General features: G+C 42.1%; 1 protein-coding gene across 1 annotated transcript in view; it reads left to right on the forward strand.

Moving 5' to 3' along the window:
• Positions 1-27191, forward strand: part of LOC106583972 (cytosolic phospholipase A2) — a 69054-nt gene that overhangs the window by 30941 nt on the left and 10922 nt on the right. Inside the window, exons 5-14 of the mRNA XM_014168697.2 lie at positions 1611-1727; positions 2172-2209; positions 4263-4407; positions 5296-5432; positions 5643-5865; positions 6009-6123; positions 8355-8492; positions 8665-8754; positions 9598-9663; positions 19780-20025. Coding sequence (XP_014024172.1) covers positions 1611-1727; positions 2172-2209; positions 4263-4407; positions 5296-5432; positions 5643-5865; positions 6009-6123; positions 8355-8492; positions 8665-8754; positions 9598-9663; positions 19780-20025 — 1315 coding nt within the window. The remainder of the gene's footprint in view (positions 1-1610; positions 1728-2171; positions 2210-4262; positions 4408-5295; positions 5433-5642; positions 5866-6008; positions 6124-8354; positions 8493-8664; positions 8755-9597; positions 9664-19779; positions 20026-27191) is intronic.

Consider the following 27191-nt stretch of genomic DNA (forward strand, 5'->3'; position numbering starts at 1 on the left):
CTCGCTATGTCCGATTTTAAAATAGCTTTTCGGTGAAAGCACATTTTGCAATATTCTGAGTAGATAGCCCGGCATCACAGGGCTAGCTATTTAGACACCCACCAAAGTCAGATTTACTATAAGAAAAATGTTATTACCTTTGCTGTTCTTCGTCAGAATGCAATCCCAGGACTTCTACTTCAATAACAAATGTTGGTTTGGTTCAAAATAATCCATAGTTATATCCATATAGCGGCATTTTGTTCGTGCGTTCAAGACACTATCCGAAAGGGTAAAGAAGGGTGACGCGCCCGACGCGTTTCGTGACAAAAAAATTCTAAATATTCCATTACCGTACTTCGAAGCATGTCAACCGCTGTTTAAAATCAATGTTTATGCCATTTTTCTCGTAAAAAAAGCGATAATATTCCGACCGGGAAACCGTGTTTTAGTACAAAGAGAGAAAATAAAAACATGGGGTCGCCTCGTGCACGCGCCTCAGTCTCATTGTCCTCTGATAGACCACTTACCAAATGTTTTTCAGCCAGGGGCTGCAAAGACGTCGTTCAGCTTTTTCCCGGGTTCTGAGAGCCTATGGGAGCCGTAGGAAGTGTCACGTTACAGCAAAGATCCTAAGTTTTCAATAAAAAGAGTCAAGAAGCCCAAGGAATGGTCAGAGAGGGCACTTCCTGTACAGAATCTTCTCAGGTTTTTGCCTGCCATATGAGTTCTGTTATACTCACAGACACCATTCAAACAGTTTTAGAAACTTTAGGGTGTTTTCTACCCAAAGCCAATAATTATATGCATATTCTAGTTTCTGGGCAGTAGTAATAACCAGATTAAATCGATTATCTGAGGACAGCACCCCATCATACAAACACATGAAAATCATATTTCAACAAAGCAGGTGCGACACGAAAGTCAGAAATAACGATATAATTCATGCCTTACCTTTGAAGATCTTCTTCTGTTGGCACTCCAATATGTCTCAGAAACATCACAAATGGTCCTTTTTTTTCAATAAACTATTTTTTTTATATCCCCAAAATGCCCATTTATTTGGCGCATTTGATTCAGAAAAACACCGGTTCCAACTCGCCCAACATGACTACAAATGATCTAATAAGTTACCTGTAAACTTGGTCCAAACATTTCAAACAACTTTCCTAATCCAACTTTAGGTATCCTAAAACGTAAATAATCGATCAAATTTAAGACGGAATATACTGTGTTCAATAGCGGATAAAATCAACCAATTTCTCAAGACTGTTGACATCTTGTGGAAGTCATAGGAACTGCAATCAGGTGCCTCATAAATCTAGTTTCCCATAGAAAACCAATAGAAAACAGTGCACTCAACAACAAAAAAAAAAAATGATGTCCTGGATGGTTTGTCCTCGGGGTTTCACCTGCCAAATAAGTTATGTTATACTCACAGACATTATGTTAACAGTTTTAGAAACTTTAGAGTGTTTTATATCCAAATCGACCAATTATATGCATATCATAGCTTCTGGGCCTGAGTAGCAGGCAGTTTACTTTGGGCATGCTTTTCATCCGGACGTGAAAATACTGCCCCCTATCCCAAAGAGGTTTTAAGCTTGTTGGTTGGTGCTGTACTCAATCAGATAACATTAATGGACGCCAATTACGTGATGGACGAAAAGCTTGGGACTGCATCGTACAACATCTCCAAGATGTTGAAAACTGGCCACACAGAGACAGTGCCTTTCCTCATCGGCAAAGTAAGACCTCTATACTTTCACTGTCTGTCTGTAGAGTATCCTGAAGGAAAGAGTGTGCCTGAAAGACATTAGCTCACACAAATATAATTGTCTGTTGAGTGATGTTGACTCATCTATGGCAGTGAGCTTTTCCTCTCTTCTCCTACCTCTTACTGAATATCCCTCTTTTCTCTTCTCTCACCCTCTATCTATCCCTCTTCATCCACTCTTCCTTTTCCTTACTGTAGCTTACCTACCTGCATCGCTCTCCCCTTCTCTCCTCTCATTACCCTCATCCTCCTACAGTATTTCTCATCCCCTCTCCTTCTGGATGTTGTACTGTATCCCAGGGTGTTTTGCTGTTGACAGATTCATTTGTTGTTTAGTTTTATCCCAGGCTGTTGACAGATTAATCAATTTTTTCTCTTCTACAACAACCACAGCGTCTTTGTGTTGTTTTGACAGGCAACCAATGTGTACTTAGAGATGGTCCTGGAGGTCTGGTACGTGTACTTCCATTAACACTCCTCTCCTCGTCTCTGTCTGTTTATTTATTTGTATCCCCATTTAGCTTTTGCAGAAGCAGCAGCTACTCTTACTGGTGTCAGCTTAAACAAAGCACAGGAATTCACATCAGGCTATGTAACCCACACCAGTGTGGTTTAGTACAAAACTCTTAACATTTATTTTCAATTTTTTTTTGTTTGTCAATTTTTCCGAATGTGTTTACAGGTACCACCTTCCTGTACATGTGGGCTACCACTCAAACAAAGAAATCTGAGAAGTGCATACAAAGACAAAGAACAGCATCAGCAGTTTAAGTAATATTCTGTATGAAGGGAAAATGCATTTAAAAAACTCCCTCTCCCAAACCCATTCCCCCCAACCCTCTCAGTCCCCATCCACCTGCCTGCATTCTCCCTCCTCTACCGGAAACCATGTTTCCCATCCCTCCTAGCCCCCCTCTTCACACATCTTCATCGTAATTTTTCCATATTCTGGTCCAGTTAAAGGATGATTCAGTTACATTTAGATCTGTGGGCCATACCGTTCTGATGGCGAGCTTTCCAAAAGTTGTTGAAATATTACCGAGATTAGTCCTTTCATGAGACCAGATAATCTGTTTACAAATTCCATCATTGGATGAATCGACAACTGGGTTTCCCATGGAACACCATAAACCAGCACAGCTGACCTAAGTTGGAGATAAAGAAAAAAAGAGTTACCTGCTAATATAAATAAATGCTTCTTTCAGATCTTGGAATATCCTCAAACCATTACTATCCATGATATCGCAAAGGGTACGGATGCCACATTTGGACCATTGAGGCGATGTGAAAGGCCATCCTCCAGATCGCAAGGCATTATTGTTAAATATTGGAGGCTGGGGGTGCCATTTCATTTCCCAGTTTAATTGTTTTTCAATTTTGCACCAAATAGGTTGTTTGGGTCAAAGTGTAGTTTGTTTAAGAGAGAGATCCACTTCTTCCAGGGCAATGGGAGCCACCATATTTCGTTCTATTCCTTTTTTTAACAACTGTAACTGTTTTCAGTAAACACATGGCTTAGATTTACTGGACCGTTGCAAAAAAAGACCAAAATAAATGTTTTATTGTCATATACACTGGAACGTGTTGTTTTACAGGGTCAGTGATAGTAGTACAGCGCCCCTGGAGCAAATTGGGGTTAAATGCCTTGTTCAATGGCCCATGGACAGATTTTTCACCTTGTCGGCACGGGTATTCAAACCAGCGACCTTTCGGTTACCGGCCCAATGCTCTAACCAGACTGTTGTTTTAGGTAAAGGGGAGGACATGCTTGGCATGATTGTAGTCTCAGTAATGCGGAGGTGGGAGGTCGGAGGCCTTGGGTGTGTTTGTCTCTGGAGGTCTATCTCAGACCAGACCAACTTGGAACCAGATCTAATCACATCTGGAGCCTAAGTTAACTTCAGTCATGGCTGGCTAACCTACAGAACATCAAATCAATCATCACGGCTGACTAACAGGTCTACTAGAGAGAATACAGAGACGTCTGTCTGTTTCCATATGGGAAAACGTGATGTTTTAAAGCAGTTGTTGAAATGTAATGACAGAAGTGTGAATATGTTTTGCCTGCGTTTGTTTATGCTTATTATTGTAGGTCTTCTAAACTAATCTTACTTCATTTCACTCAACAACAACACATCCTAAACTCACTGACCCCACAAACAGGCTTTTGCTAGTGGGACACATTCAACTGAGCACTCTAACAATCTAAATTGATAGTAAATTATTACATTTGTCAAATGGGACAAATATTTATTGTTAACACTTTATTTGGATAGTATGTAGAGCATCTACAGACTATCTACAACCTCTAACCCTAGTTAGGGTTATTCTTACCCTAACCGTAACCTTAGCAAGCAGTTGCTTATCAACAAATAGTTTATTCATAGTATGAAAATCCAGACTATCCAAATAAAGTGTGACCTATTTATTTGATAAACATTTTGTCTCGCTTATGATGGCCATATGCAGGGTTATAACCTTATCTTGTCTCTGTGTCCCCATGCAGTACGAACCTGGACCTGCGGTTCAGCCTGACCCTGTGTGACAAGGAGAAACTATTCAGACAGGCCCGCAGAGAGAGGGTGATGCTGGGCATCAAGAAGCTGCTGGACATGGAAAAGCCCCGCTTCCTCCCCAGCACCCCTAAGGAGGTGGGCATACCTGAGTACTGTGGGCCCAGGCTTGCAAAGCGGCCTACTGCCAACCCCAGTGTTCTTTTCTAAATCAGTTTCTGACTTATAGTCAAATGCAGTGTTTTACATGTGAAACCTCATGTATTAGGATGCATTGCAGGGTCAATGGGTCATAGAATGGTAACCATTTCAAAATGAACGGGCAATATAATAGACATGAACTAAATAAAGCATTTATTGCCATAGAAAGGGGGCTTACTCTGCAGTATTACTGAGCATAGTGGTCAAGTTCATAGACGAGACAAGAACACGTACACCACATCCACAGGTCTCTTAGTATTCAAATGTGATAATTTTATAGGCACTAACTTCCTCTCACACTGAAAGCTCTGAAGGCTGGTTCAGAGGCAGCTGACATTTGGCCCTGTTCTCCTGGTTGTAGCCTCTACCGACACCTCTCACTGCCTGCCTGTGTTCTCAGATGATCCGGAAGCTACCAGCCATAATGAGATAATAATCCACCACATAAAAGTGTTGTTGCAGAACTTCTGAGCTGCCACACCGCATTCCCATTGAGGCTAATAAATACTAGAACATTTCACAACTCAGTGAAGTGCAGTTGTTGTCAGAGTGGGTTATAATATTTGAATTGTCTACGGAAATTACTGTGGTTCTAGTTCAGAGAAGTCAGTGCAGAGGCGGAAAGAGGCCCAGGAACTACAGCAAGTAGAGTGAGGCAACAACAGTCATCTACTGTAGACTGACTGACTGACGGAAGTAACATCAGGAAGTGGGGCTTACTGACAGTTGACCTGCTATGAATCTCAAGGAGTCATGTTATGACAGGGATCCGAATCCTTTCCAATCTCTTCCTGTCTGTGGCTGTCATTGTCTGTGTCTGTGCAGGTGCCGGTGATCGCCATAGTGGGTTCAGGGGGAGGCTTCAGGGCCATGGTGGGCTTCTCTGGGGTTATGAAGGGCCTGTATGAGTCTGGGGTCCTGGACTGTGCCACCTACATTGCTGGCCTCTCTGGATCCACCTGGTCAGTCAACTATTCATCTGTTTATACCATGCGCTCTCTCTCCCTCCCTCCCACTCCTCTTTTCTCCTACAGTGTCTACCCATCTACCTCTGCACTAAAATGTAACCCGTTTTTAGATGGAGGACTGTATGTGCTCTACCTGTGTGTTCTCATGCCTCCCTTACTATCTCTTTCCCTCTCCCTCCCTCCTTATCTCCGTCCCTCCCACAGGTACATGTCGACCCTGTTCTCTCACCCAGAGTTCCCCTCTAAGGGTCCTAAGGAGATCAACGCGGAGCTGATGAAGAGAGTGAGCAGTAACCCTCTGAGACTGCTGCTGCCCAAGCACATCACCAACTACATCCAGTCTCTGTGGAGCAAGAAGGCCAACGGACAGCCCGTCACCTTCACTGACATCTTCGGCATGCTCATCGGAGAGACACTCATCCCTGCGGTGAGAAGAGAACCACACACACCTGTTTTTGTTGTTACTCCATTATTACACCCATCTCTCTCTCTCTCTCTCTCTCTCTCTCTCTCTTCAAGAGGGTGAAACTAAACTGACTATAACTCCCAGTGTTTCTCTGTTTTCATCAGAGGATGGACACAAAGCTGAGTGAGTTGCAGGAGAAGGTGAACGAGGGCCAGTGTCCTCTCCCTCTGTTCACCTGTCTGCACGTCAAACCAGACGTGTCCGAGCTCATGTTCGCAGGTCAGTGAGCGTGTATGCGTTGTGTGTGTGTCTGTGTGGGTGGTCTGTGTGAGTGTGTGTTTGTTCACACAATGGTTACGCAACAATCAATGTTGTCAGTTTGAGTAGACCTGCGTAAGAGGGGGAGGAGAGAGTGATGAGCCCCTGTCATTGCCTTTACCTCACTGATTTACATTCATAATGGTGTGTTAACGTTTGTTTGTGTGTGTATTACTGTAGATCACAAGGTCATTTCAGTAGGAGTTCATGCACCACAGGAGGCTGGTGAGAGGAAGACTGCTCATAATAATGGCTGGGATGGAGTGAATGGAATGGTATCAAACTCAAACTCTGTGTTTGATACCATTCCAATTATTCTGTTCTAGCAATTACAATGAGCCCGTCCTCCCCAATTAACATACCACCAGCCGCCTGTGTCATGCACGTAGTGTGAGTGTGTCCGCAGTATTGGACATGTAGTTGGAATGGAGGATTCAAGTTCTGAAGTGTGTGTATATGTTTGTGTGTGTGTGTGTGTTTGCATCTCTAGTACAATGAATATGTGTATGCCTTTTGCATTATGAGTAATCAAAGATGGTCAGATAATCTCTCCCGCATGAAAATTTCCATTCTCTACATTTCCTTGGAGCATCACTCATTTCACACACACTGATGTGTCATGGTTGGCTGATATTCAAATGTTGCTTTGAGAGAGTCATCCATGAATGTACTGCAGATAACCAGCGCTGGTCATATGCACAGTGGCTAAGTTTGTCCCATTCATTTTAAACAAATTAATAGTGACACGAGTCTAAACAATTTGCAGATCTGAAACAGTCTCTGTTACTGAAGGTAAGGAGGAACTGGAGGTGATGAAGAACAAAGGATTATGCAAACAATGTTATTCCAAAACAGTGAATGATGATATCAACATATTGACCCCAGGCATTCTTGTAGTTTTAGTGCTGTAGTGTGAGAAGGAACGTCAACAATGTGTTAGTGCTGGGAATTGTCAGGGACCTCACGATATTATCAAGATACTTAGGTGCCGATACGATATGTATTGCGATTCTCGCTGATTCTCACAATTCTATATGTATTGCGATTCGATACTGTGAATTTATTGCGATTCGATGTTCCAAACATATTGCTCCCCATATGTCTGCTGCAGAGGGACAAGAGAGCCATGAGAAAACAACATGTTTTGATTAGTCATGGAAATAAAAGTGCTGAAAACAAATTGGCTGCGTATTTAAAAAGAAGATGGAGAACAAGCTATGAAGGAAATAGGGGCAGGTACTGCTAACTAGCTCAAAAATAATATTGCGATATTGTCAAAACGATATATCATCAAAAATAAAATCCCGATATGTAACTGTATAGATTTCTCCCACCATCACTAGTAGGTGTAGTAGTACAATGTGGAAGGGAAATGTTATATAGGTGTCAATGTGGTTGTTGTACGCCCCTAGTCTGATCTAGGATCTTTCTCAAATTTTAGCTTGACTCATAATGACATGACATGTAAAACGGACCTCAAAACAGTCCTTAGGGACAACCTGTCCCCTGTTAGGGTGACTGAGTCCATTACTGTATGCTGAGTCATTGGTACTGTGACCAACATATTTGTAATAATATTCATGCAAATGAATGTTGGTGTTCCAGTGTATTTTATAGATTAGCTGGAATAGAATATTAAATCAGTTAGTCATTTACTTTTTTTTTTACTGTAAATCCCCCACCTTTTATCTCTGGTGTGACAAGGTAATGCTGTCACAACTATTCCAGATTAAGGCTAAAATAACACCACATAATTTACAGTACAGTAGTAACATTATACTCCTTAATCCAGGACCAATGATAGGCTGAAAGGTGATAGTGTATTGTCATTCTGAGGAACTCTGTCAGACGTATAATGTGTGAACAGTGTGTTGTGCCTTACAATTATATGTGTGGGTGTTGTTGTCACTAGAGTCAGGTAGGGTATATACCCCCTGTCACCTGGTTCCAGTAATGGCGGTCATAATGACAGTTGCTTCTGAGCTGCACTGTTACTGTAAACCTGGGCTACCCTTTTTCCATAACAAAAACATACACACATTTACTGCAGGATATACACATTTTCCCAATTACATTGCACTTACAGTGTGCTCCCCTAATTAAAGAGGTGGCTAGTTACATGCACAGATTGATTTTTATCAATGGATGTTATTTTATTTAACATTTTATATTTAACATTTTTTGGGGGACAGACTGGGTGGAGTTCAGCCCATATGAGATTGGAATGGCAAAGTACGGAACGTTCATGACCCCTGATCTTTTTGGAAGCAAGTTCTTCATGGGAATCACTGTGAAGCAGTATGAAGAGAACCCACTACATTTCCTTATGGGTAAGAAAATCCAGAAATATACACACGCATACATACACAAACAACAGAATATTGCTGGCACTTCAGCATAGGACTTCCTGAAGAGATTCCTCACATAAGCTATCATCAAACATGATATTCATAAGTCATCACATGATATTGATGTTGATCTAGTGGGTTTATCTCTCTCCAGGGGTTTGGGGGAGTGCCTTCTCCATCCTCTTCAACAGAGTGCTGGGTGTCAAAGACACTGTCGGGGGGAGCACCATGGAGGAAGAGCTCGGTAAGAAACCACACACACTTTTCTTATAACCCCAATCCTAACTCTGACCTCTGGTCTTACCCCTGACCCAAATGAAGTCATGCACCCTGTACAGATAAAGTACCACATCGTGGTCTCCCCCACAGTTAGTACAGCACATACACTTGTCTTGTATCTACTCACAGTGAAGCTCATACATTGCAGCTTATAGACCTGAAGACAATGACTGTGCTTAGCCGAAAGGCTTAGTTCCTATGTGTTGTGTTAGCCCATAGTCCCAATCCAATGTGTTGGATCTGCTCTGCGCAACACAAGCCAACTGCATCTCCCATTGTAGTCTGCTTTCTTTATTACGTACGGTACGCCTGACTCTTTGTGTGAACGCAGATTTATGTGACATGCTAGTACCTGATGCCAGCTCACAGATGTGTGTGTGATTTCCCTTCGGTCAAAACAAAGATAATGTTCAGCTTCCTGTTATTATTTATAACTGCTTTTTAAGTTTGTTTTATGGGCTGTTGGTGTTTGATTTGACCTTTTAGCACACCAACACACATCTACAATAGAATACATACAGTACCTGCTTGCAGATGTAGTGAGTGCACATGTGCACTCACTGCATCTGCAAGCAGGTACACCTACACCCATTCCAATAATTCACTGGTTTATGTTAAATGCCAATTGTTTTATTGTGTTTGCTATGTAAGCCATTGTTGCAAATGAGTTTATAAAAAGGTAGTGCCTAAACAATTGAAAGTTAATTGGACAGCCTAATATAAGTGATACATGTCATGCTATGATAACCTCTGACTTGGATATGAGTGAAAGTGTGATTAAAGAAGATGTCCTTGTCTTTTCCTGCAGAACAGTTAAAGCCTCAACACATTGTGGGGGAGGACAGTCTAGATAATGACGAGAGGCCTTGGAAAGGTGAGAACTGCAATATCCGTGATGCATAATGATTCATACGAAATACACAGAAACCTGAATAAGTGTGTGGTCTACATTTATTTTAACACATTCAAACTGTTCAGGGGAAGTCACCGCCTTGATGCTGCATTGATGGAGCAGTGACTGTCTGATGAGGAACAGGCTGTCTCGACATAGTGAGCTAGGTTATAGGCCTACATCATGGGCTGGATAGAAGCAGTCTACCATCTTCAGAACTGGATAATAATTGCTTTATTTGCCTCATAAAATAGAAAATAAATAATATTGTTTGTTCTATCTCTCATAAAGCTGTGATTGACAATAGCACATGCTTAGGCTATAGACTTTCATTCTTGTTATTTTTGAAAGCCACAACAGGCTAGAATACCTTTTAGTTTTTAGGCTAGAGAGAAGGGAATATAGGCTACATTTCTTTAAATGGCTTGACACTAGATAGTTAAGGAGTGTCCATTATAAAACAAAATTACGTTTAGGCTATTGCCTAATGCCCATGCATCTGACAGAGAGAGAAACAATAGGCTATTTTCTGACTGGACATTGCGCGCTGCTTTGGTGGAATTCTCTGCTCTGTCTGGCCTACAGTCCTCTCTTGCAATTCCTCTCTTTCTATATTCCTCTCGTTCTATATAGTTGGCTATATAGTTAAAATAGGCTAAACCATTGTCTGTCACATCACAATGTTGTGACCATCAGCGATGGCAGTCAATTATCGACGATGCTATGGTAATATCGCCCAACCCTAGTCGTGCATGTAGGGAAGAACCGGGACGAAAGTAACACTTTTTGTTTTTTCCATGTGCAAGTAGGGGAAAACCGTGATGAAATTAACACTTTATTTTTTTTCCTAATCACTCAAAGATCGATAGAACTAGAGAGACCGTCTTTCATGACAAACAACTTATATACACTGAGTGTAAAAAAAACATTTAAGGACATCTTCCTAATATCGAGTTGCACCCCCCCTCCCCCTTTGTGCCCTCAGAACAGCCTCAATTCGTCAAAGCAAGATGTCAAAAGCGTTCCACGGGGATGCTGGCCCAATGCTTTCCACAGTTGTCAATTTGGTTGGATGTCCTTTGGGTGGTGGCATATTCTTGATACACAAGGGAAACTGTTGAGTGTGAAAAACCCAGCAGCATTGCAGTTCTTGACACAAACCGGTGCGCCTGGCGCCTACTACCATACCCCGTTCAAAGGCACTTAAATATTTTGCCTTGCCTATTCACCCTCTCAATGGTAAACATACCCAATCCATGTCTCAATTGTCTCATGGCTTAAAAATCCTTATTTAATCTGTCTCCTCCCCTTCATCTACACTGATTAAAGTGGATTTAACCTCGATGGGATCGGTGTCCCTAAACCGGGACGGTTGTTGCTCAATGTATGATAATGTGACTAGAAAACGTTGTATACAACAGCCAACTTTCCGGCACATAGACGTCTTATATGGGCTGAAAGCTTACATTCTTGTTAATCTAACTGCAGTGTCCAATTTACAGTAGCTATTACAGAAAACAAATACATGCTATTGTTTGAGGATCGTGCACAACAACAAACACTTTTATCATGGCAACTAGTTTGATATATTAACCTCTGAAGGTAAATAATGTACTTTAAGTAATCTTGCTCTGATTTGTCATCCTGAGGGTCCCAGAGATAAAATACAGGGTCGTTTTTTTGGGAAAAAAGCCATTTCTATATTCAAATGTAGGAACCCATCTAGATGTGTGAAGGTTATGTAGGGAAGCTAATGATCCATTTTGTATGACATTCCTGGGAGTGTGTAAAATTCTTCAAAGTAGCCACCCTTTGCCTTGATGACAGCTTTGCACACCCTTGTTATTCTCTACCAGCTCACCTGGAATGATCTTCCAACAGTCTTGAAGGAGTTCCCACATATGCTGAGCACTTGATGGCTGCTTTTCCTTTATTCTGCAGTCCAACTCATCCCAAATCATCTCAATTGGGTTGAGGTTAGGCGATTGTTGAGGCCAGGTCATCTGATGCAGCACTGTCACTCTCCTTCTTGGTCAAATAGCCCTTGCACAGACTGGAGGTGTGTTTTTGATCATTGTCCTGTTGAAAAACAAATGATAGTCCCACTAAGCGCATACCAGATGGTATGGCATATTGCTGCAGAATGCTGTGGTAGCCATGCTGGTTAAGTGTGCCTTGAATTCTAAATAAATCACAGACAGTGTCACCAGCAAAGCACCCCCACACCATCACACCTCCTCCTCCATGCTTCACGGTGGGAACCACACATGCGTAGATCATCCATTCACCTACTCTGCGTCTCACAAAGACACGGCGGTTGGAACCAAAAATCGCTCATTTGGACTCATCAGACCAGAGGACAGATTTCCACCGGTCTAATGTCCATTGCTCGGGTTTCTTGCCCCAAGCAAGTCTCTTCTTATTGGTGTCTTTTAGTAGTGGTTTCTTTGCAGCTATTTGACCATGAAGGCCTGATTCACGCAATATCCTCTGAACTGTTAATGTTGAGATGTGTCTGTTACTTGAACTCTGACGCATTTATTTGGCCTGCAATCTGAGGTGCAGTTAACTCTAATGAACTTATCCTCTGCAGGAGAGGTAACTCTTGGTCTTACTTTCCTGTGGCGGTCCTCATGAGAGCCATTTTCATCATAGCGCTTTATGATTTTTGCGACTGCACTTGAAGAAACTTTCAAAGCTCTTGAAATGTTGTGTGACCTTAGTCCATCATTACTTTAAGACAATCATTTCTCTTTGCTTATTTGAGCTGTTCTTGCCATAATATGGACTTGGTCTGTTACCAAATAGTGCTATCTTCTGTATACCACCCCTACCTTGTCACAACCGATTGGCTCAAACGCATTAAGAAATTCCACAAATTAACTTTTAACAAGGCACACCTGTTAATTGAAATGCATTCCAGTTGACTACCTCATGGTTGAGAGAATGCCAAGAGTGTACATAGCTGTCATCAAGGCAAAGGGTGGCTACTTTGAAGAATCTAAAATATATTTGTTTAACACTTTTTTGGTTACTACATGATTCCATATGTGTTATTTCATAGTGTTGATGTCTTCAGTTTTCCACAGTGTAGAAATGTTTCTAAAATAAAGAACCCTTGACTGAGTAGGTGTGTCCAAACTTTTGACTGGTAAGGTATATACTGAACAAAAATATAAACGCAACATGTGACATGAGCTGAAATAAAAGATCCCAGTAATTTTCCATCTGCAGAAAAAGCGTATTTTTGTGCACAAATTTGTTTACATCCCTGTTACTGAGCATTTCTCCTTTGCCAAGAAAATACATCCACCTGACAGGTGTGGCGTATCAAGAAGCAGATTAAACAGCATGATCATTACACAGCTGCACCTTGTGCTGGGCACAATTAACGTCCACTCTAAAATGTGACATTTTGTCACAACACAATGCCACAGATTCCTCAAGTTTTGAGGGAGCGTTCAATTGGCATGCTGACTGCAGCAATGTCCACCAGAGCTGTTGGCAGAGAATTTTATATTAATTTCTCTACCATAAGCCGCCTCCAACGTCGTTTTAGGAATTTGGCAGTACGTCCAACCGGCCTCAACTACAAACCACATGTAATCACGTTAGCCCAGGACCTACACATTGAGCTTCTTCACCTGCGGGACAGTCTGAGACCAGCCACCTGGACAGCTGATAAAACTGAGGAGTATTTCTGTCTGTAATAAAGTCCTGTTGCGGGGAAAAACTCATTCTGATTGACTGGGCCTGGCTCCCCTGGCTCCCATTGTAAAAATTGTTGCATGTTCCGTTTATATTTTTGTTCAGTATATTTTTAACCACTAACCTGTCGCTAAAGGATTATGTGAGAAGCTTGAAGTCAATTGATTAAGACATAATTCTGTCATATCATTTTCAAACATTCAGTCACTTGTTGATATTTTGCTAACATTATAAAATCAATATAAACTAGATGAGACAATGGCCTGTGCTTAAATTATTTATTTTTTCCCCCCAGGTCATCAGTTAACATTGTGTTACATTTGGCCCACCCGTCTCTCCTGTAACTTCTCCCAGGCTAACACCCAAGACTAGCTAGCATGATACTTGAAACCTATCCTGTCTCATTAGATGGCTTAAGAAAATGACATATGTTTGGAATCTTAAACAACATAACTGTACAACCGAAAAACACTTCTGGGAATGTTTTTTTACTTACATTGCTCTAAACCTCTTTTTGTTGATAACTCGGTGAAGCATGGTCGAACTGGGCTGTGTTTTGTTGTTGTTGGGAGCTCCTCCTCCGCATTAGGAACATGCTGACTCCTCTACATCATTCAAGCTTCTGTCTTATCTGAGAAAAGGGTTGTGTTACTTTCGTCCCGGCTCTCCCCTTGCCTTGTAGTATCAGACAATATACCTACTATACAGTACAGTGCATTCAGAAATTATTCAGACCCCTTCCCGTTTTCCACATTTTGTTACTTTACAGCGTTATTCTAAAATTGATTAAATTAAAAATGTTCCTCATTAATCTACACAAATTACCCCATAATGACAAAATGAAAACAGGTTTTTAGAAATGTTTGGAAAAAACATGAATACTTAATTAACATAACTATTCAGACCCTTTGCTATGAGACTCGATATTAAGCTCAGGTGAATCCTGTTTCCATTGATCATCCTTGAGATGTTTCTACAACTTGATTGGAGTCCACCTGTGGTAAATTCAATTGATTGGACATGATTTGGAAAGGCGCACACCTGTCTATATACGGTCCCACAGTTGACAGTGCATGTCAGATTAAAAACCAAGCCATGAGGTCGAAGGAATTGTCCGGAGAGCTCCGAGACAGGATTGTGTCGAGGCATAGATCTGTGGAAGGGTGTCAAAGCATTTATGTGGCTTTGTAGATCTCCAAGAACACAGTGTCCTCCATCATTCTTAAATTTAAGAAGTTTGGAACCACCGAGCTGTCCGCCCCGGCCAAACAGAGAAATCAGGGGAGAAGGGCCTTGGTCAGGGAGGTGACCAAGAACCCGATGATCCCCCTGACAGAGCTTCAGAGGTCCTCTGTGGAGATGGGAGAACCTTCCAGAAGGGCAACCATCCACTCCAGCAGCACTCCAATCAAATCAAACTATTTGTCACATGCGCTGAAAACAACACGTCCACCTTACGGTGAAATACTTACTTACAAGCCGTTAACCAACAATGCAGTTCAAGAGAGAGTTAAGAAAATATTTACCAAATCAACTAAAATAAAAAGTAACATAATAAACAATAATGAGGCTATATACAGGGGGTACCAGTACCGAGTCAATGTGTGTGGGTACCGGTTAGTCGAGGTAATTCTGTTAATGTAGGTAGGGGTAAAGTGACTATGCATAGATAATAAACAGTGAGTATTAGTAGTGTAAAAACAAATGGGGGGAGGGTGGTGTCAATGTAAATAGTCTGGGTGGCCATTTGATTAATTGTTCAGCATTCTTATGGGTTGGGGTAGAAGCTGATAAGGAGGCCAATTTTTTGGGGGGGCCCGAGTGTGGCAGATGTGTTGTTGCCTACACTTATCACCTGGGGGCGGCCCGTCAGGAAGTCCAGGATCCAGTTTCAGAGGGAGGTGTTTTAGTCCCAGGGTCCTTAGCTTAGTGATGAGCTTTGTGTATACTGTGGTGTTGAACTCTGAGCTGTAGTCAATTAACAACATTCTCACACAGGTGTTCCTTTTGTCCATGTGGGAAAGGGCAGTGTGGAGTGCGATTGAGATTGCATCATCTGTGGATATGTTGGGGCGGTATGCGAATTGGAGTGGGTCTAGGGTATCCGGGATGATGCTGTTGATGTGAGCCGTGACCAGCCTTTCAAAGCACTTCATGGCTACCGACGTGAGTGCTATGGGGCGATAATCATTTAGGCAGGTCACCTTCGCTTCTTTAGGCACAGGGACTATGGCGGTCTGTTTGAAATATGTAGGTATTACACACTCGGTCAGGGAGAGGTTGAAAATGTCAGTGTCTGGATTAGTGTCCCGCTCCTTGAAAACAGAAGCTTGAGCTTTTAGCTCAATGTAGAAGCTGTTAAGGAGACTTTTGGTCCTAAAGTTGGCACTCCGGTACCGCTTGCCGTGCGGTGGCAGAGAGAACAGTCTATGACTTGGGTGACTGGAATCTTTGACAATTTTTGGGGCTTTCCTCTGACACCACCTAGTGTATATAGGTCCTGGATGGCAGGAAGCTTGGCCCCAGTGAAGTACTAAGCTGTACGCACTACCCTCTTTAGCACCTTACGTCAGATGCCAAGCAGTTGCCATATCAGGCAGTGATGCAACCGGTCAGGATTCTCTTGATGGTGCAGCTGTAGAACTTTGAGGATCTGGGGACCCATGCCAAATATTTTGTCTCCTGAGAAGGAAAATGTGTTGTGCCCTCTTCATGACTGTCTTGGTGTGTTTGGACCATGATAGTTTGTTGGTGATGTGGACACCAAGGAACTTTCAACCCGCTCCACTACAGCCCTGTCGCTGTTAATGGGGGCCTGTTCTTTCGGCCTGCCTTTTCCTGTAGTCCACGACCAGCTCCTTTGTCTTGCTCACATTGAGGGAGATGTTGTTGTCCTGGCACCACACTGCCAGTTCTCTGACGACCTCCCTATAGGCTGTCTCATCGTTGTCGGTAATCAGGCTTACCACTGTTGAGTTGTCAGTAAATTTAATGATGATGTTGGAGTCATGTTTGGCCACGCAGTCCTGGGTGAACAGGGAGTACAGGAGGGGCCTTAGCACGCACCCCTGAGGCGCCCCAGTGTTGAGGATCAGCGTGGCAGAAGTGTTGTTGCCTATCCTTACCACCTGGGAGGGGCCCGTCATGAAGTCCAGGATCCAGTTGCAGGGGAGGTGTTTAGTCCCAGGGTCCTTAGCTTAGTGATGAGCTTTGTGGACACTATGGTGTTGAACGCTGAGCTGTAGTCAATGAACAGCATTCTCACATAAGTGTTCCATTTGTCCATGTGGGAAAGGGCAGTGTGGAGTACGATTGAGATTGTTCTGCTGGAAACATGTAGGTATTACACACTCAGTCAGGGGGAGGTTGAAAATGTCAATGAAGACACATGACAGTTGGTCTGCTCATGCTTCGAGTACTCGTCCTGGTAGTCCATCTGGTCCCGCGGCTTTGTGAATGTTGACTTGTTTAAAGGTCTTCCTCACATCGGCTACCGAGAGCGTTGTCATCCGGAACAGCTGGTGCTCTCATCCATGCTTCAGTGTTGCTTGCCACGAAGCGAGCATAAGTTATTTAGCTCGTCTAGTGGGCTTGTGTCACTGGGCAGCTAATGGCTGGGTTTCCCTTTGTAGTCCGTAATAGTTTTCAAGCCCTGCCACATCTGACGACCGTCAGAGCCGGTGTAGTAGGATTCAATCTTCATCCTGTATTGATGCTTTGCCTGTTTGATGGTTCGACTGAGGGTGTAGCAGAATTTCTTATAAGTGTCTGGATTAGTGTCCCGCTCCTTGAAAGCAGCAGCTCGAGCCTTTAGCTTGATGCGGATGTTGCCTGTAATCCATGGCTTCTGGTTGGAATATGTACGTACGGTCACTGTGGGGACGACAGTGTCATGACTTGCCCTGTTGGGTGAGGATTATAGGTGCCAAAATCCCCCCATACCCCTCTCTCGCTCTCTCTCCCCCACCAGTTTTATGACCGGTCGTAAAAACTCTGCTTTTTGGCTCTGCCATATTGAGAGTGGAATGTGTGACTGTGGAATACAGAGAGACTTGGCCAAACTTTAACATTAAAAGGTTCAATAATGAAACAATATTTCTGTATTCCAACCAGTTGGAAGGGTCCATGGGCACGTAAAGAACAATCCTGTTGAATTTGTTAATAATTGCAATGTAACTAAGGACAGTCGAACAACATAACTCTATCTCTGAATGTGTATAATTCTCAGTGATCAGATTCACATCCAATGTGATATGATTAAACTATTTGTGAGAAGACGTAATGTGATCTAAATGAGAGAATTGTTTTTCATATGAAGTCTTAACCAAGTCAGTGGCCACACCCACGTGAGCACAGACATTACGACAAAAGAATGTAACGCCCCTGTTTCCACGAGTGCTTAAATAAATGTACATTTAGTCAAGAAAATGCAGGGACGGGAGTCCCCACGTTGAAATGGCTACTACTCTATAGACCAGAGAGCTTGGAGCTGTAGCTACATGTTGAAATGGTTGGCAATTTAAATAGAGACCAAGCAGGCGGATGGTGTGAACCGGAAGTCACGAATGGTTAAGAAATCTACAAAACTAAACACTACATTTACATATTTTACATTTTAGTCATTTAGCAGACGCTCTTATCCAGAGCGACTTACAGTATTGAATGCATACATTTAATACATTTTTTCCTCCGTACTGGTCCCCCCGTGGGAATCGAACCCACAACCCTCACAGTCTGCAACTGTATATGTAAAATGGTCTAGGAAACTTGAACGAAGAAGAGAGAGAAGAACGATCTCCTTTCACCACTATAGATACCTCTAAAGTATCTATTCTAGTAACCTCGACCAATAACCACCGGGTGGTACTTGTGAAAGATCCATTCTAAAGTACATTTCCTTATCAAACGACTAATATATTACAGTTTTTAATGTCCCGTTGGTAGGATAGTCTTGACCATATATCATCCATTTAGTTTTCCAATGATTGCACAATGGCCAAGAAAACAGATGATAGTGGAAGTTTACTCAAGCGCCTACGAACTCTCAGAATGAAGCCTGACCTCCGCCCCCCTTTTCTCTGTCTTTTCTTCCCGCAAATGGCGGGGATTTGGGCCCATTCCCGAGAAAGCAGTATATCCTTCACGTCGGACTCGTTAAAGAAAAATTCTTTGTCCAGTTCGAGGTGAATAATCGCTGTTCTGATGTCCAGGAGTTATTTTCGGTCATAAGAGACGACAGCAGCAACATTATGTACAAAATAAGTGAAAAAATGTGTTACAAACAACATGCCATTAACTCCCCTCCGGTGCCATTAACTCACTTAACTAATCAGTCCTTTATGGTAGTGGCCAGACCGAAGCCACTCCTCAGTAAAAGGCACATGACAGTTTGCCAAAAGGCATCTAAAGGACTCTCAGACCATGAGAAACAAGATTCTCTGGTCTGATGAAACAAAGATTGAACCTTTGGCCTGAATGCCAAGCATCACGGCTGGGGGAAACATGGCACCATCCCTACAGTGAAGCATGGTGGTGGCAGCATCATGCTGTGGGGATATTCTTCAGCGGCACGGACTGGGAGTTTAGTCAGGGTTGAGGGAAAGATGAACGGAGTAAAGTACAGGGAGATCCTTGATGAAAATCTGCTCCAGAGCGCTCAGGACCTGAGACTTTGGAGAAGGTTCACCTTCCAACAGAACAATGATCCTAAGCACACAGCCAAGACAACGCAGGAGTGGCTTCAGGACAAGTTTCTGATTGTCCTTGAGTGGCCCAGCCAGACTTGAACCAGATCGAACATCTCTGGAGAGACCTGAGAATATCTATGCAGTGACGCTCCCCATCCAGCCTGACAGAGCTTGAGGATCTGCAGAGAAGAATGGGAGAAACTCCCCAAATCCAGGTGTGCCAAGCTTGTAGCGTCATACCCAAGAAGACTTGAGGCAGTGCTTCAACAAAGTAATGAGTCTGAATACTTATGAAAATGTGATAGTTCAGTTTTTATTTTTAATACATTTCCAAACATAAAAAAAACCTGGTTTTGCTTTGTCATTATGGGGTATTGTGTGTAGATTGATTAGGAAAAAATACAATTGAATCAATTATAGAATACGGCTGTAATTTCACAATCTGGAAAAAGTGAAGGGGTCTGATACTTTCCGAATGCACTGTATATAATATTTTTATACCTGGGCGTGTAGACTAAACGATTGATCAATTAAACTGTGACCCTCGGAACTGTGCACTTCAGATCAAGGCCTATCAAGCACCTCTAGCCACCAAATGCATACTGTAAGCCTACTGTACATCCCATGTGGCCTCTCTTTATCAACATTGTCCCCTTTTCTCTTCCTTGCCTCCCTTCTTTTTCTCCATCTCTCCCCTCTCCAGGAGGCAAGGAGAACCCAGAGGCGGAAGATGAGTACGGCACCGCCCAGAACAGCTGGGTCCAGCGAATGATCACCTCCCTCTTCAGCGGCGACTCCTTGTTTAACACGAGAGAGGGGCGGGCAGGGAAGGTCCATAACTTCATGCTAGGCCTCAACCTCAACACCAACATGCCCTTCTCTACCTTCGGAGACTTTATGTACCAGAACTCCTGCGCCTCCTTCGAGGATGAGGTTGATGCTGTCACAGGTCAGATGTCAAATCTGGAGATCTAGGAGTTCTAGATGTAACACATTCCAGATATGACAGGTCTATGACCGTTGTTAGATTCTAGTTAAAGCAAATCAAATCAAAGTTTATTTGTCAGGTGCACAGTACAGTGAAATGCTTACTTGCTAACTCTCCTCAACAATGCATTACATGATCAATATCCATCAAGAATCAAATGCAAAAGTAAAAAAAATAACAAGTAGTAATAAAAAGTCAGATCCTCTGTGATGTGCACGCTGTGGAACTTGAAGCTTTTGACCCTCTCCACTGCAGCAAAGGTTCCCAAAATGTTTCACTCGGGGACCCCCTTCCAGTATTGGGGAACATTCCGTGCCCGTGTGCATGCGCCACATCTATTTCTATGGGCACAAGCACTGTTCATAACAAAAACTGTTCACACCGATCTTGTTGGTGGAGAGAATTGTGCAGGTTTAAAGCTTATTTCCTGCAATTCTGCACATTTTGTCATAGGGTTGTTAGGTTCTAATTCTCAGAGTAAAAAACTGAACGGACACTATGAAAGCTTAACCAAGTTTATTCTTCCTAGACGATCAATACAGCTGCATTAGACAAAACATGTTACCACCAACACAAGTGTATATATACTCCAATTTAGATGCACTCCTCCTTCTCTCCAACCCTGACATCTGTTATGGTTCGACAGGAAGATGAAGTGATGGGGTAATAAACTGTTCCTCCTCCCTTAATTAAGGTGACCTGACCTCAACCCCCATGATGCCTAATCCAAAGCTCTCCACCCTTATCACCTATAGCCCTCCCTTAACCAATCTAGGGTACGTGGGACCACCTGGCCAACATCCAGTGAAAGTGCAGGGCGCCAAATTCAAACTACAGAATTGTAAATATTTAACATTCTTGAAAATACACATGCAATATGTCAAATTAAAGCTTGACTTCTTGTTAATCCAGCAACAGTGTCAGATTTTAAAAAGGCTTTACGACGAAAGCAAACCATGCGATTATCTGAGGACAGCACCCCATCAAACAAACACAGACAATCATATTTCATCCCGCCAGGTGCGACACAAAACTCAGAAATAACAATATAATTCATGCCTTACCTTTGAAGAGCTTCTTCTGTTGGCACTCCAATATGTCCCATAAACATCACAAATGGTCCTTTTGTTTGATTAATTCCGTCGTTATATATCCAAAATGTCCATTTATTTGGCGCATTTGATCCAGAAAAACACCAGTTCGAACTCGCGCAACATGACTACAAAATATCTAATAAGTTACCTGTAATCTTTGTCCAAACATTTCAAACAACTTTCCTAATACAACTTTAGGTATTTTTAACGTAAATAATCTATCAAATTTAAGACGGGATAAACTGCGTTCAATACCGGACGAAAACAAAGTGGAGCATGCTTTCAGGTCACGCGCCAGTAACAAACAGTACACTTCACTCGACCCTCGTTCTGAACTGCCCTACTTCTTCATTACACAAAGGAAAAACATCAACCAATTTCTAAAGACTGTTGACATCCAGTGGAAGCGATAGGAACTGCAAGAAAGTGCCTTAGAAATCTAGATCCCCATAGAAAACCCATTTTGAAAAGAGTGACCTAAAAAAGAAAAGAAATCCTGCATGGTTTGTCCTCGGGGTTTCGCCTGCCAAATAAGTTCTGTTGTACTCACAGATATCATTCAAACTGTTTTAGAAACTTCAGTGTGTTTTCTATCCAAATCTACTAATAATATGCATATACTAGCTTCTGGGCCTGAGTAGCAGGCAGTTTACTTTGGGCACGCTTTTCATCCGGAAGTGAAAATACCGCCCCCTACCCTAGAGAGGTTAACTGCTTCCCCTCTACCGAGCACATTACAAAGCCATCTGTCTCCTACAGATAACCATTTAATTTCTGATGTAAAAAGCAGTCTCTATCACTCCTCAGATACTATAGTATTACTCCTGATGTATCATGTCTCTAGGGTAACAATGTACCAACTTTAACCAGAATCTAACAGTCCCCCGTTTTGAACATTTAACTCCATACTGTTCAACATTACATAAACTTGGAAATTACTTCTAAATCATTCCCTCCTCTGGAAAAAATAGCACTCTTATGTTCCACGAAACCTAAAAACATATTGACTCAAAAAGGAAAGAGGAAAAAAAGTACATGTTTAATAATTTCACACCACCCTTGATGTGACTAAAACTGGAGAAAGAACCGTCCATCCTTTACATTCTATAGCCATGTTATGCTGGTCTCCATGCCCCATCCTTCATTTTCATTCTTGGGTGTTATCGCAAAACACAGACTATGAGCCTTGTATGCAATTAATTGTACTGTATCATCCAGCAATCTCTATGTATCGATGCGATTTAACATAAAAATTCTGATTTGACATGGTAAAACAAAAGAGAACAAAAAAAACCTTCATGGTTGACCCAAGCTATCATTCAGTGAGTTCACTTATAACCTCCCTGTCGGAGGATACTGGAATAAGGTTTCTAGAACCTCTCTAGGGCACATACATTTGAGCAGTGCCCCCACCCCTCACTGTTTTATAGCAACTCTGTCGCTGTATCCGAATCATGAATACAACATTTATAAATGATCCAACCCAAATTTATAATGACAGTCCTTAGTGTGTACTTTGTGTCTATGACTCGAATTCAAGCCTCTCAACTTAGCACACATCATCCCGGTTAGAATGTACATTTATAAACAGAACTTCTCATTACAGCCCCCCCTTTGTCCCTGTTTGGCCTGGTAATGTAAGATCAGTATCTCAATGCATACTTAGTCTAAATTGTTCGCTATGTGTAGACCAACCCCCCTCCCCCCTCTACCGGCACTTATCATTCTAGCGTGTCTTCTTCAGATAGCGTTTACAGTTCATCTTCCCAACGGCACATGTAACTCCTGCCTGTCACATTAGATTGGCCCTTGATAATGTCCCGATTTTAATATCCTAATATATACATCCGTTTCTACCACGTACACAAGTCTCTCACCTGAGCCGTTATCTCTCTCCACGCTCACTCCACACGGGCTCTCAGCCCTCCTGGCGTCCTTACCCCGGTTTGGCTCGGACTCAGATTGGAGTGTTAAAAGTTACTGTCGCATTGAATGCATTTGTCTCTCTTTCTTCAGCCATTTAGGGAGGGGTTTTGAGGTTCACACACGGGTTCACTGTTTGTGGTCAAATTATTCCTACCATGCATTAAGACACGATCTGACGGCACCTTCCATGATAACCTCAAAAAAGGACAGATCAGAACAACAGTTTAGTTCAATTCATATCTGTTTCAGGAAATCCAAACAAGCATTGACTATATGACAAATTATTACATTAACCTTAATATCCATCATTTTTATGATTATTTATTTGAATTGCTCGCCTTCCAATTTCACCAGAACGCCTAGCCCTAAGAAGTTTTTAATAACATTATCTCTACGACAAATGTCAAAAAGCATAGCAACATACTGTTACTGTTAAAACAATTTTCAAATTAGTTCATACTCCCTTATTTTACTGGCAAGCTCTCGGAAGAGTTACCAGATCAGGAAGTTAGCACCCTAACCCATCGGGGAATCCCACACTCCATAAGTCCCAATCTGGTGAAATTTGTATCGAGACAAAGAGGAAATCAGCAATACACATATCACAATCCATTTGGAGTAACTGTCATCCCTATTTAACATATTTTTCCTTCTATATGCAGACTAAACAAAGTACATTTGTATATTTACCCAAGGACCAGGACCCCAGGAAACTGGTAATTTTCCCTTTGAACACATGATTCACATCAGGATTCAAAAACATTGTTAAATAAAAAATAAACAAATTTGAATAACCAATCAACTTAGAATTACAACTGTTGATAACCCCATAAGGAAATAATAGTATCTCATAAAGTAATGGTAAAATAGAGTAGAAACTGGTGTTTCTCATTCATTTTATAATTAAAGCCCACCTGTTTCTATCATTTCTTGTGAGTTTGATCAGGGCTCACCGGAAAGCCAGGATACAGGGCATTTGACACAATTAAATATTTCCTCTCCCTTTTCTTTCCCTGTTCTTCAGAAACCATTTCAAAACCTTCCAGACATGTCCATCCTTCTGTATACCCAATTTAAAACTGAATTGAAAAGACCCCATCCAAAATAAATCCCACAGTATCAACACCACTAACACATTCATAACCAGTTGTGTGTGCGTGCTGGTGTGTGTGTGGTAAACCGTAGGTCAAAAACACACATGAACAGGCCTCACTTATCTGGAACTCTGTTTATGGCCTACTCCATAATTTATTTATCTTGTATTTAGCATGTACCTTTCTCCATAACCACCGCACCACAATGTTCATGAACTAAAAAAAAGAAAATATCATTTCAACCCCTTTCCTAATTCCTCGTTACCCCACCACCCTTTCGTACATTCTAGAAATCTGTTTCAGAATAAGACAACATAAAATGTAAATCTATTTCATAATAAAACCACACAAAATGTCTCATGAGATAAAAAAATAAAAATAAAACAAGGCTTTCTGAGTATTTGGCCAGATAATTTAAATGTGTTACCTCTAGAATCCATTCCTCTGGCATTTCGCCTAAATTCTTCAACCCAAAATACTTTTTCCTGTGGCAAATTTAGCCAATTTCTCATCATAAAGAATCCGTGATATTTGATCCTGGCATCTATTAAAAAGTTGGGTAAGACTTGATCTCATATGTCTTCCTTCACATAGAAACTGTATGAACCACTATAGATCGAACCGAAAAAAAGCAAACACTTGCATAGCAGCATTCCCTCCGAATGCAGCAGGTTCCATTCCTACTTACACTCATTCTTCCAGTCTGATAGTCCCACATCTAAAACAGGGAGCTATCTCCTTACGCTTTGATGTTTTTTTTGCTACGTTTCTTTGTCTTACCTTGGTCATTGAAGCCACTGTTAGTGACTTTCACTGTGGCCGTATTAACTCCTCGCACGTCTGAGAAGTGAGCGGAGTTATATTCCACTCTCAAAGCATCTTGCTCTATTTCATCCACAACCCCCGCAATTGCCGTTTTGATCACAGGTTTCAAACCTGCCATCAAAGCCAAAGTACAAATTCTATGAATGAACTCACATACCCTGTCGTTTTGTAGCCAAGTACATCTATTCATTCATATTTGAGCCGAATTGGTAGAATGCTCGTGCGCTTCTTTCAGCGCCTCCATGGCTTTATTAAACTCCTCTAGCTCCGCATGGAGAATCGGGGCCGTCTGTCGCCATATCAATAGTTATTATTCCCCAACCTCTCCCATTTGTGTTTAGGGTGTTTTAGATTTCTTAACTCCCGTCTATAATACACACCTATTAACTATTTTCCACGGTAGCGCTACCCACTTCCCCGGAGAATGGTTATGGTTTTTGTGCCTAATTAATTGGTCATTGCACTTAATACCTTATATTAGTACCAATACTATAGCGTCTGCAAATGTATTACTGGAGAATACAGATTCCAATATTGCGCCTCAAAAATCACTGTTGTTGATAACACACGTTACCAAAATTATTCATCCTTGTCTTCCTATTTCCACATAATCTTTCATGCTTCCCCCTCCCCATAGGGCATAAACCAACCTCTCTCTGTATTGCTACTGCTACTACACGTAACTCAAACAGTGTCTGAATATCTTATTTGTTTTATTTTTTTACTCACTATCTTCTAGAACACTCATCTTCTTCTAAAACTCAATAGCTTCTAGAACTCTCGTCTTCCTAAAACTCACTGCAGCTGGGACTTTTGTCCCTTTTACAGATCTCGCAGGGGAATACCCCACTAGGGACCTATCCTAATTCAGAACGTACCCTACACTGTATTGTCACTCCTAGATCTTTCAGAGGAAAACCTCTACTCGGGACCTATCCTTAAGGAACCTACCCTCCACCAGATATTTACAACTGGTCGTTACACAATGGGCCTACCGAATAAACTCAGGCTCTCTAGGTCTACATCCTATAATTGTTCAGACTACGATTCTCATCTCCCCAAGATGTCAGAATGAGTGGATAACAGGTGTGGGAACTGTGCCTACGTTGTTTGTTGCCAGCTCCTACTCCACTGATCTGGACTCTCTGGTTTGACTACAAATCGTGGTGAACCCTGCTCGCAGCGCCAACTGTTAGGTTCTAATTCTCAGAGTAAAAAACTCAATGGACACTATGATAGCTGACATGGGCTAGTTGATCAGGACATTTCTGACAAATTATAAATAGCCCTCTAAGGTGTGCAAAGACGAACATGCCATGAGGAACTGATGATGCACTACTCAATTTCGAAATGTCAGCTTGTACATTCTACTATTACTACTTTCAAGAGTAAGGATAAAGCCAGACTGGGTTCCTTTAAAAAATAAATTGTAGGGCGCGCCCCCTCCTGCTGACCCCTTGCGCCCCCCACAGTTTGGGAACATTTAAATTTTTTACATTTGAGTCATTTAGCAGACGCTCTTATCCAGAGCGACTTACAGTAGTGAATGCATACATTTCATACATTTAATTTAATGCATTTTTTTTGTACTGGCCCCCCGTGGGAATCGAACCCACAACCCTGGCGTTGCACACACCATGCTGGCGTTGCAAACACCATGCTCTACCAACTGAGCCACAGGGAGGTCTTCACTTGTCCAAAAAGTTGGAACTGATATGCATGAAATAGAGAATGGTTCCGAACAGACCTGAGGACAACTAGATCTGTTCTGTATTGACCTGGTTGGATCCAGTCTTGGTCCAAACCTGGTGACGGAAGCACTAGAAAAGTCATTTTTTAAGCTACTTTATTAAGCATAGCTGATAAAGCGCGAGAGGAGGGGGAGAGAGGTTGTGGTGCTGCTCTAGCAGGCGGGGGAGGGGCCATACTGTGAGCGAGGGAAACGGGCAGGCAGGAAGGAGGGAGACATGAGAGACAGCAACCAACCAAGCCGACTTGCGCTATAGTAGTCTAATAGCTGCCATAGCTAGGTTAACGTTCATCAAATATGATTACGTAGTACCGGTCTTGACTGCATAAAACTGAGAGACACTAGTCAAGCAAGCCAACATTAGCTAGCTAGGCTAATTGAGGCTGCAGTGCATGCACTTTCTCATCCTACACTTACAAATAACATCAACTCCATTCA

The sequence above is a fragment of the Salmo salar genome, chromosome ssa23 (assembly GCF_905237065.1).
Source record: "Salmo salar chromosome ssa23, Ssal_v3.1, whole genome shotgun sequence".
NCBI classification, from domain to species: Eukaryota; Metazoa; Chordata; class Actinopteri; order Salmoniformes; family Salmonidae; genus Salmo; species Salmo salar.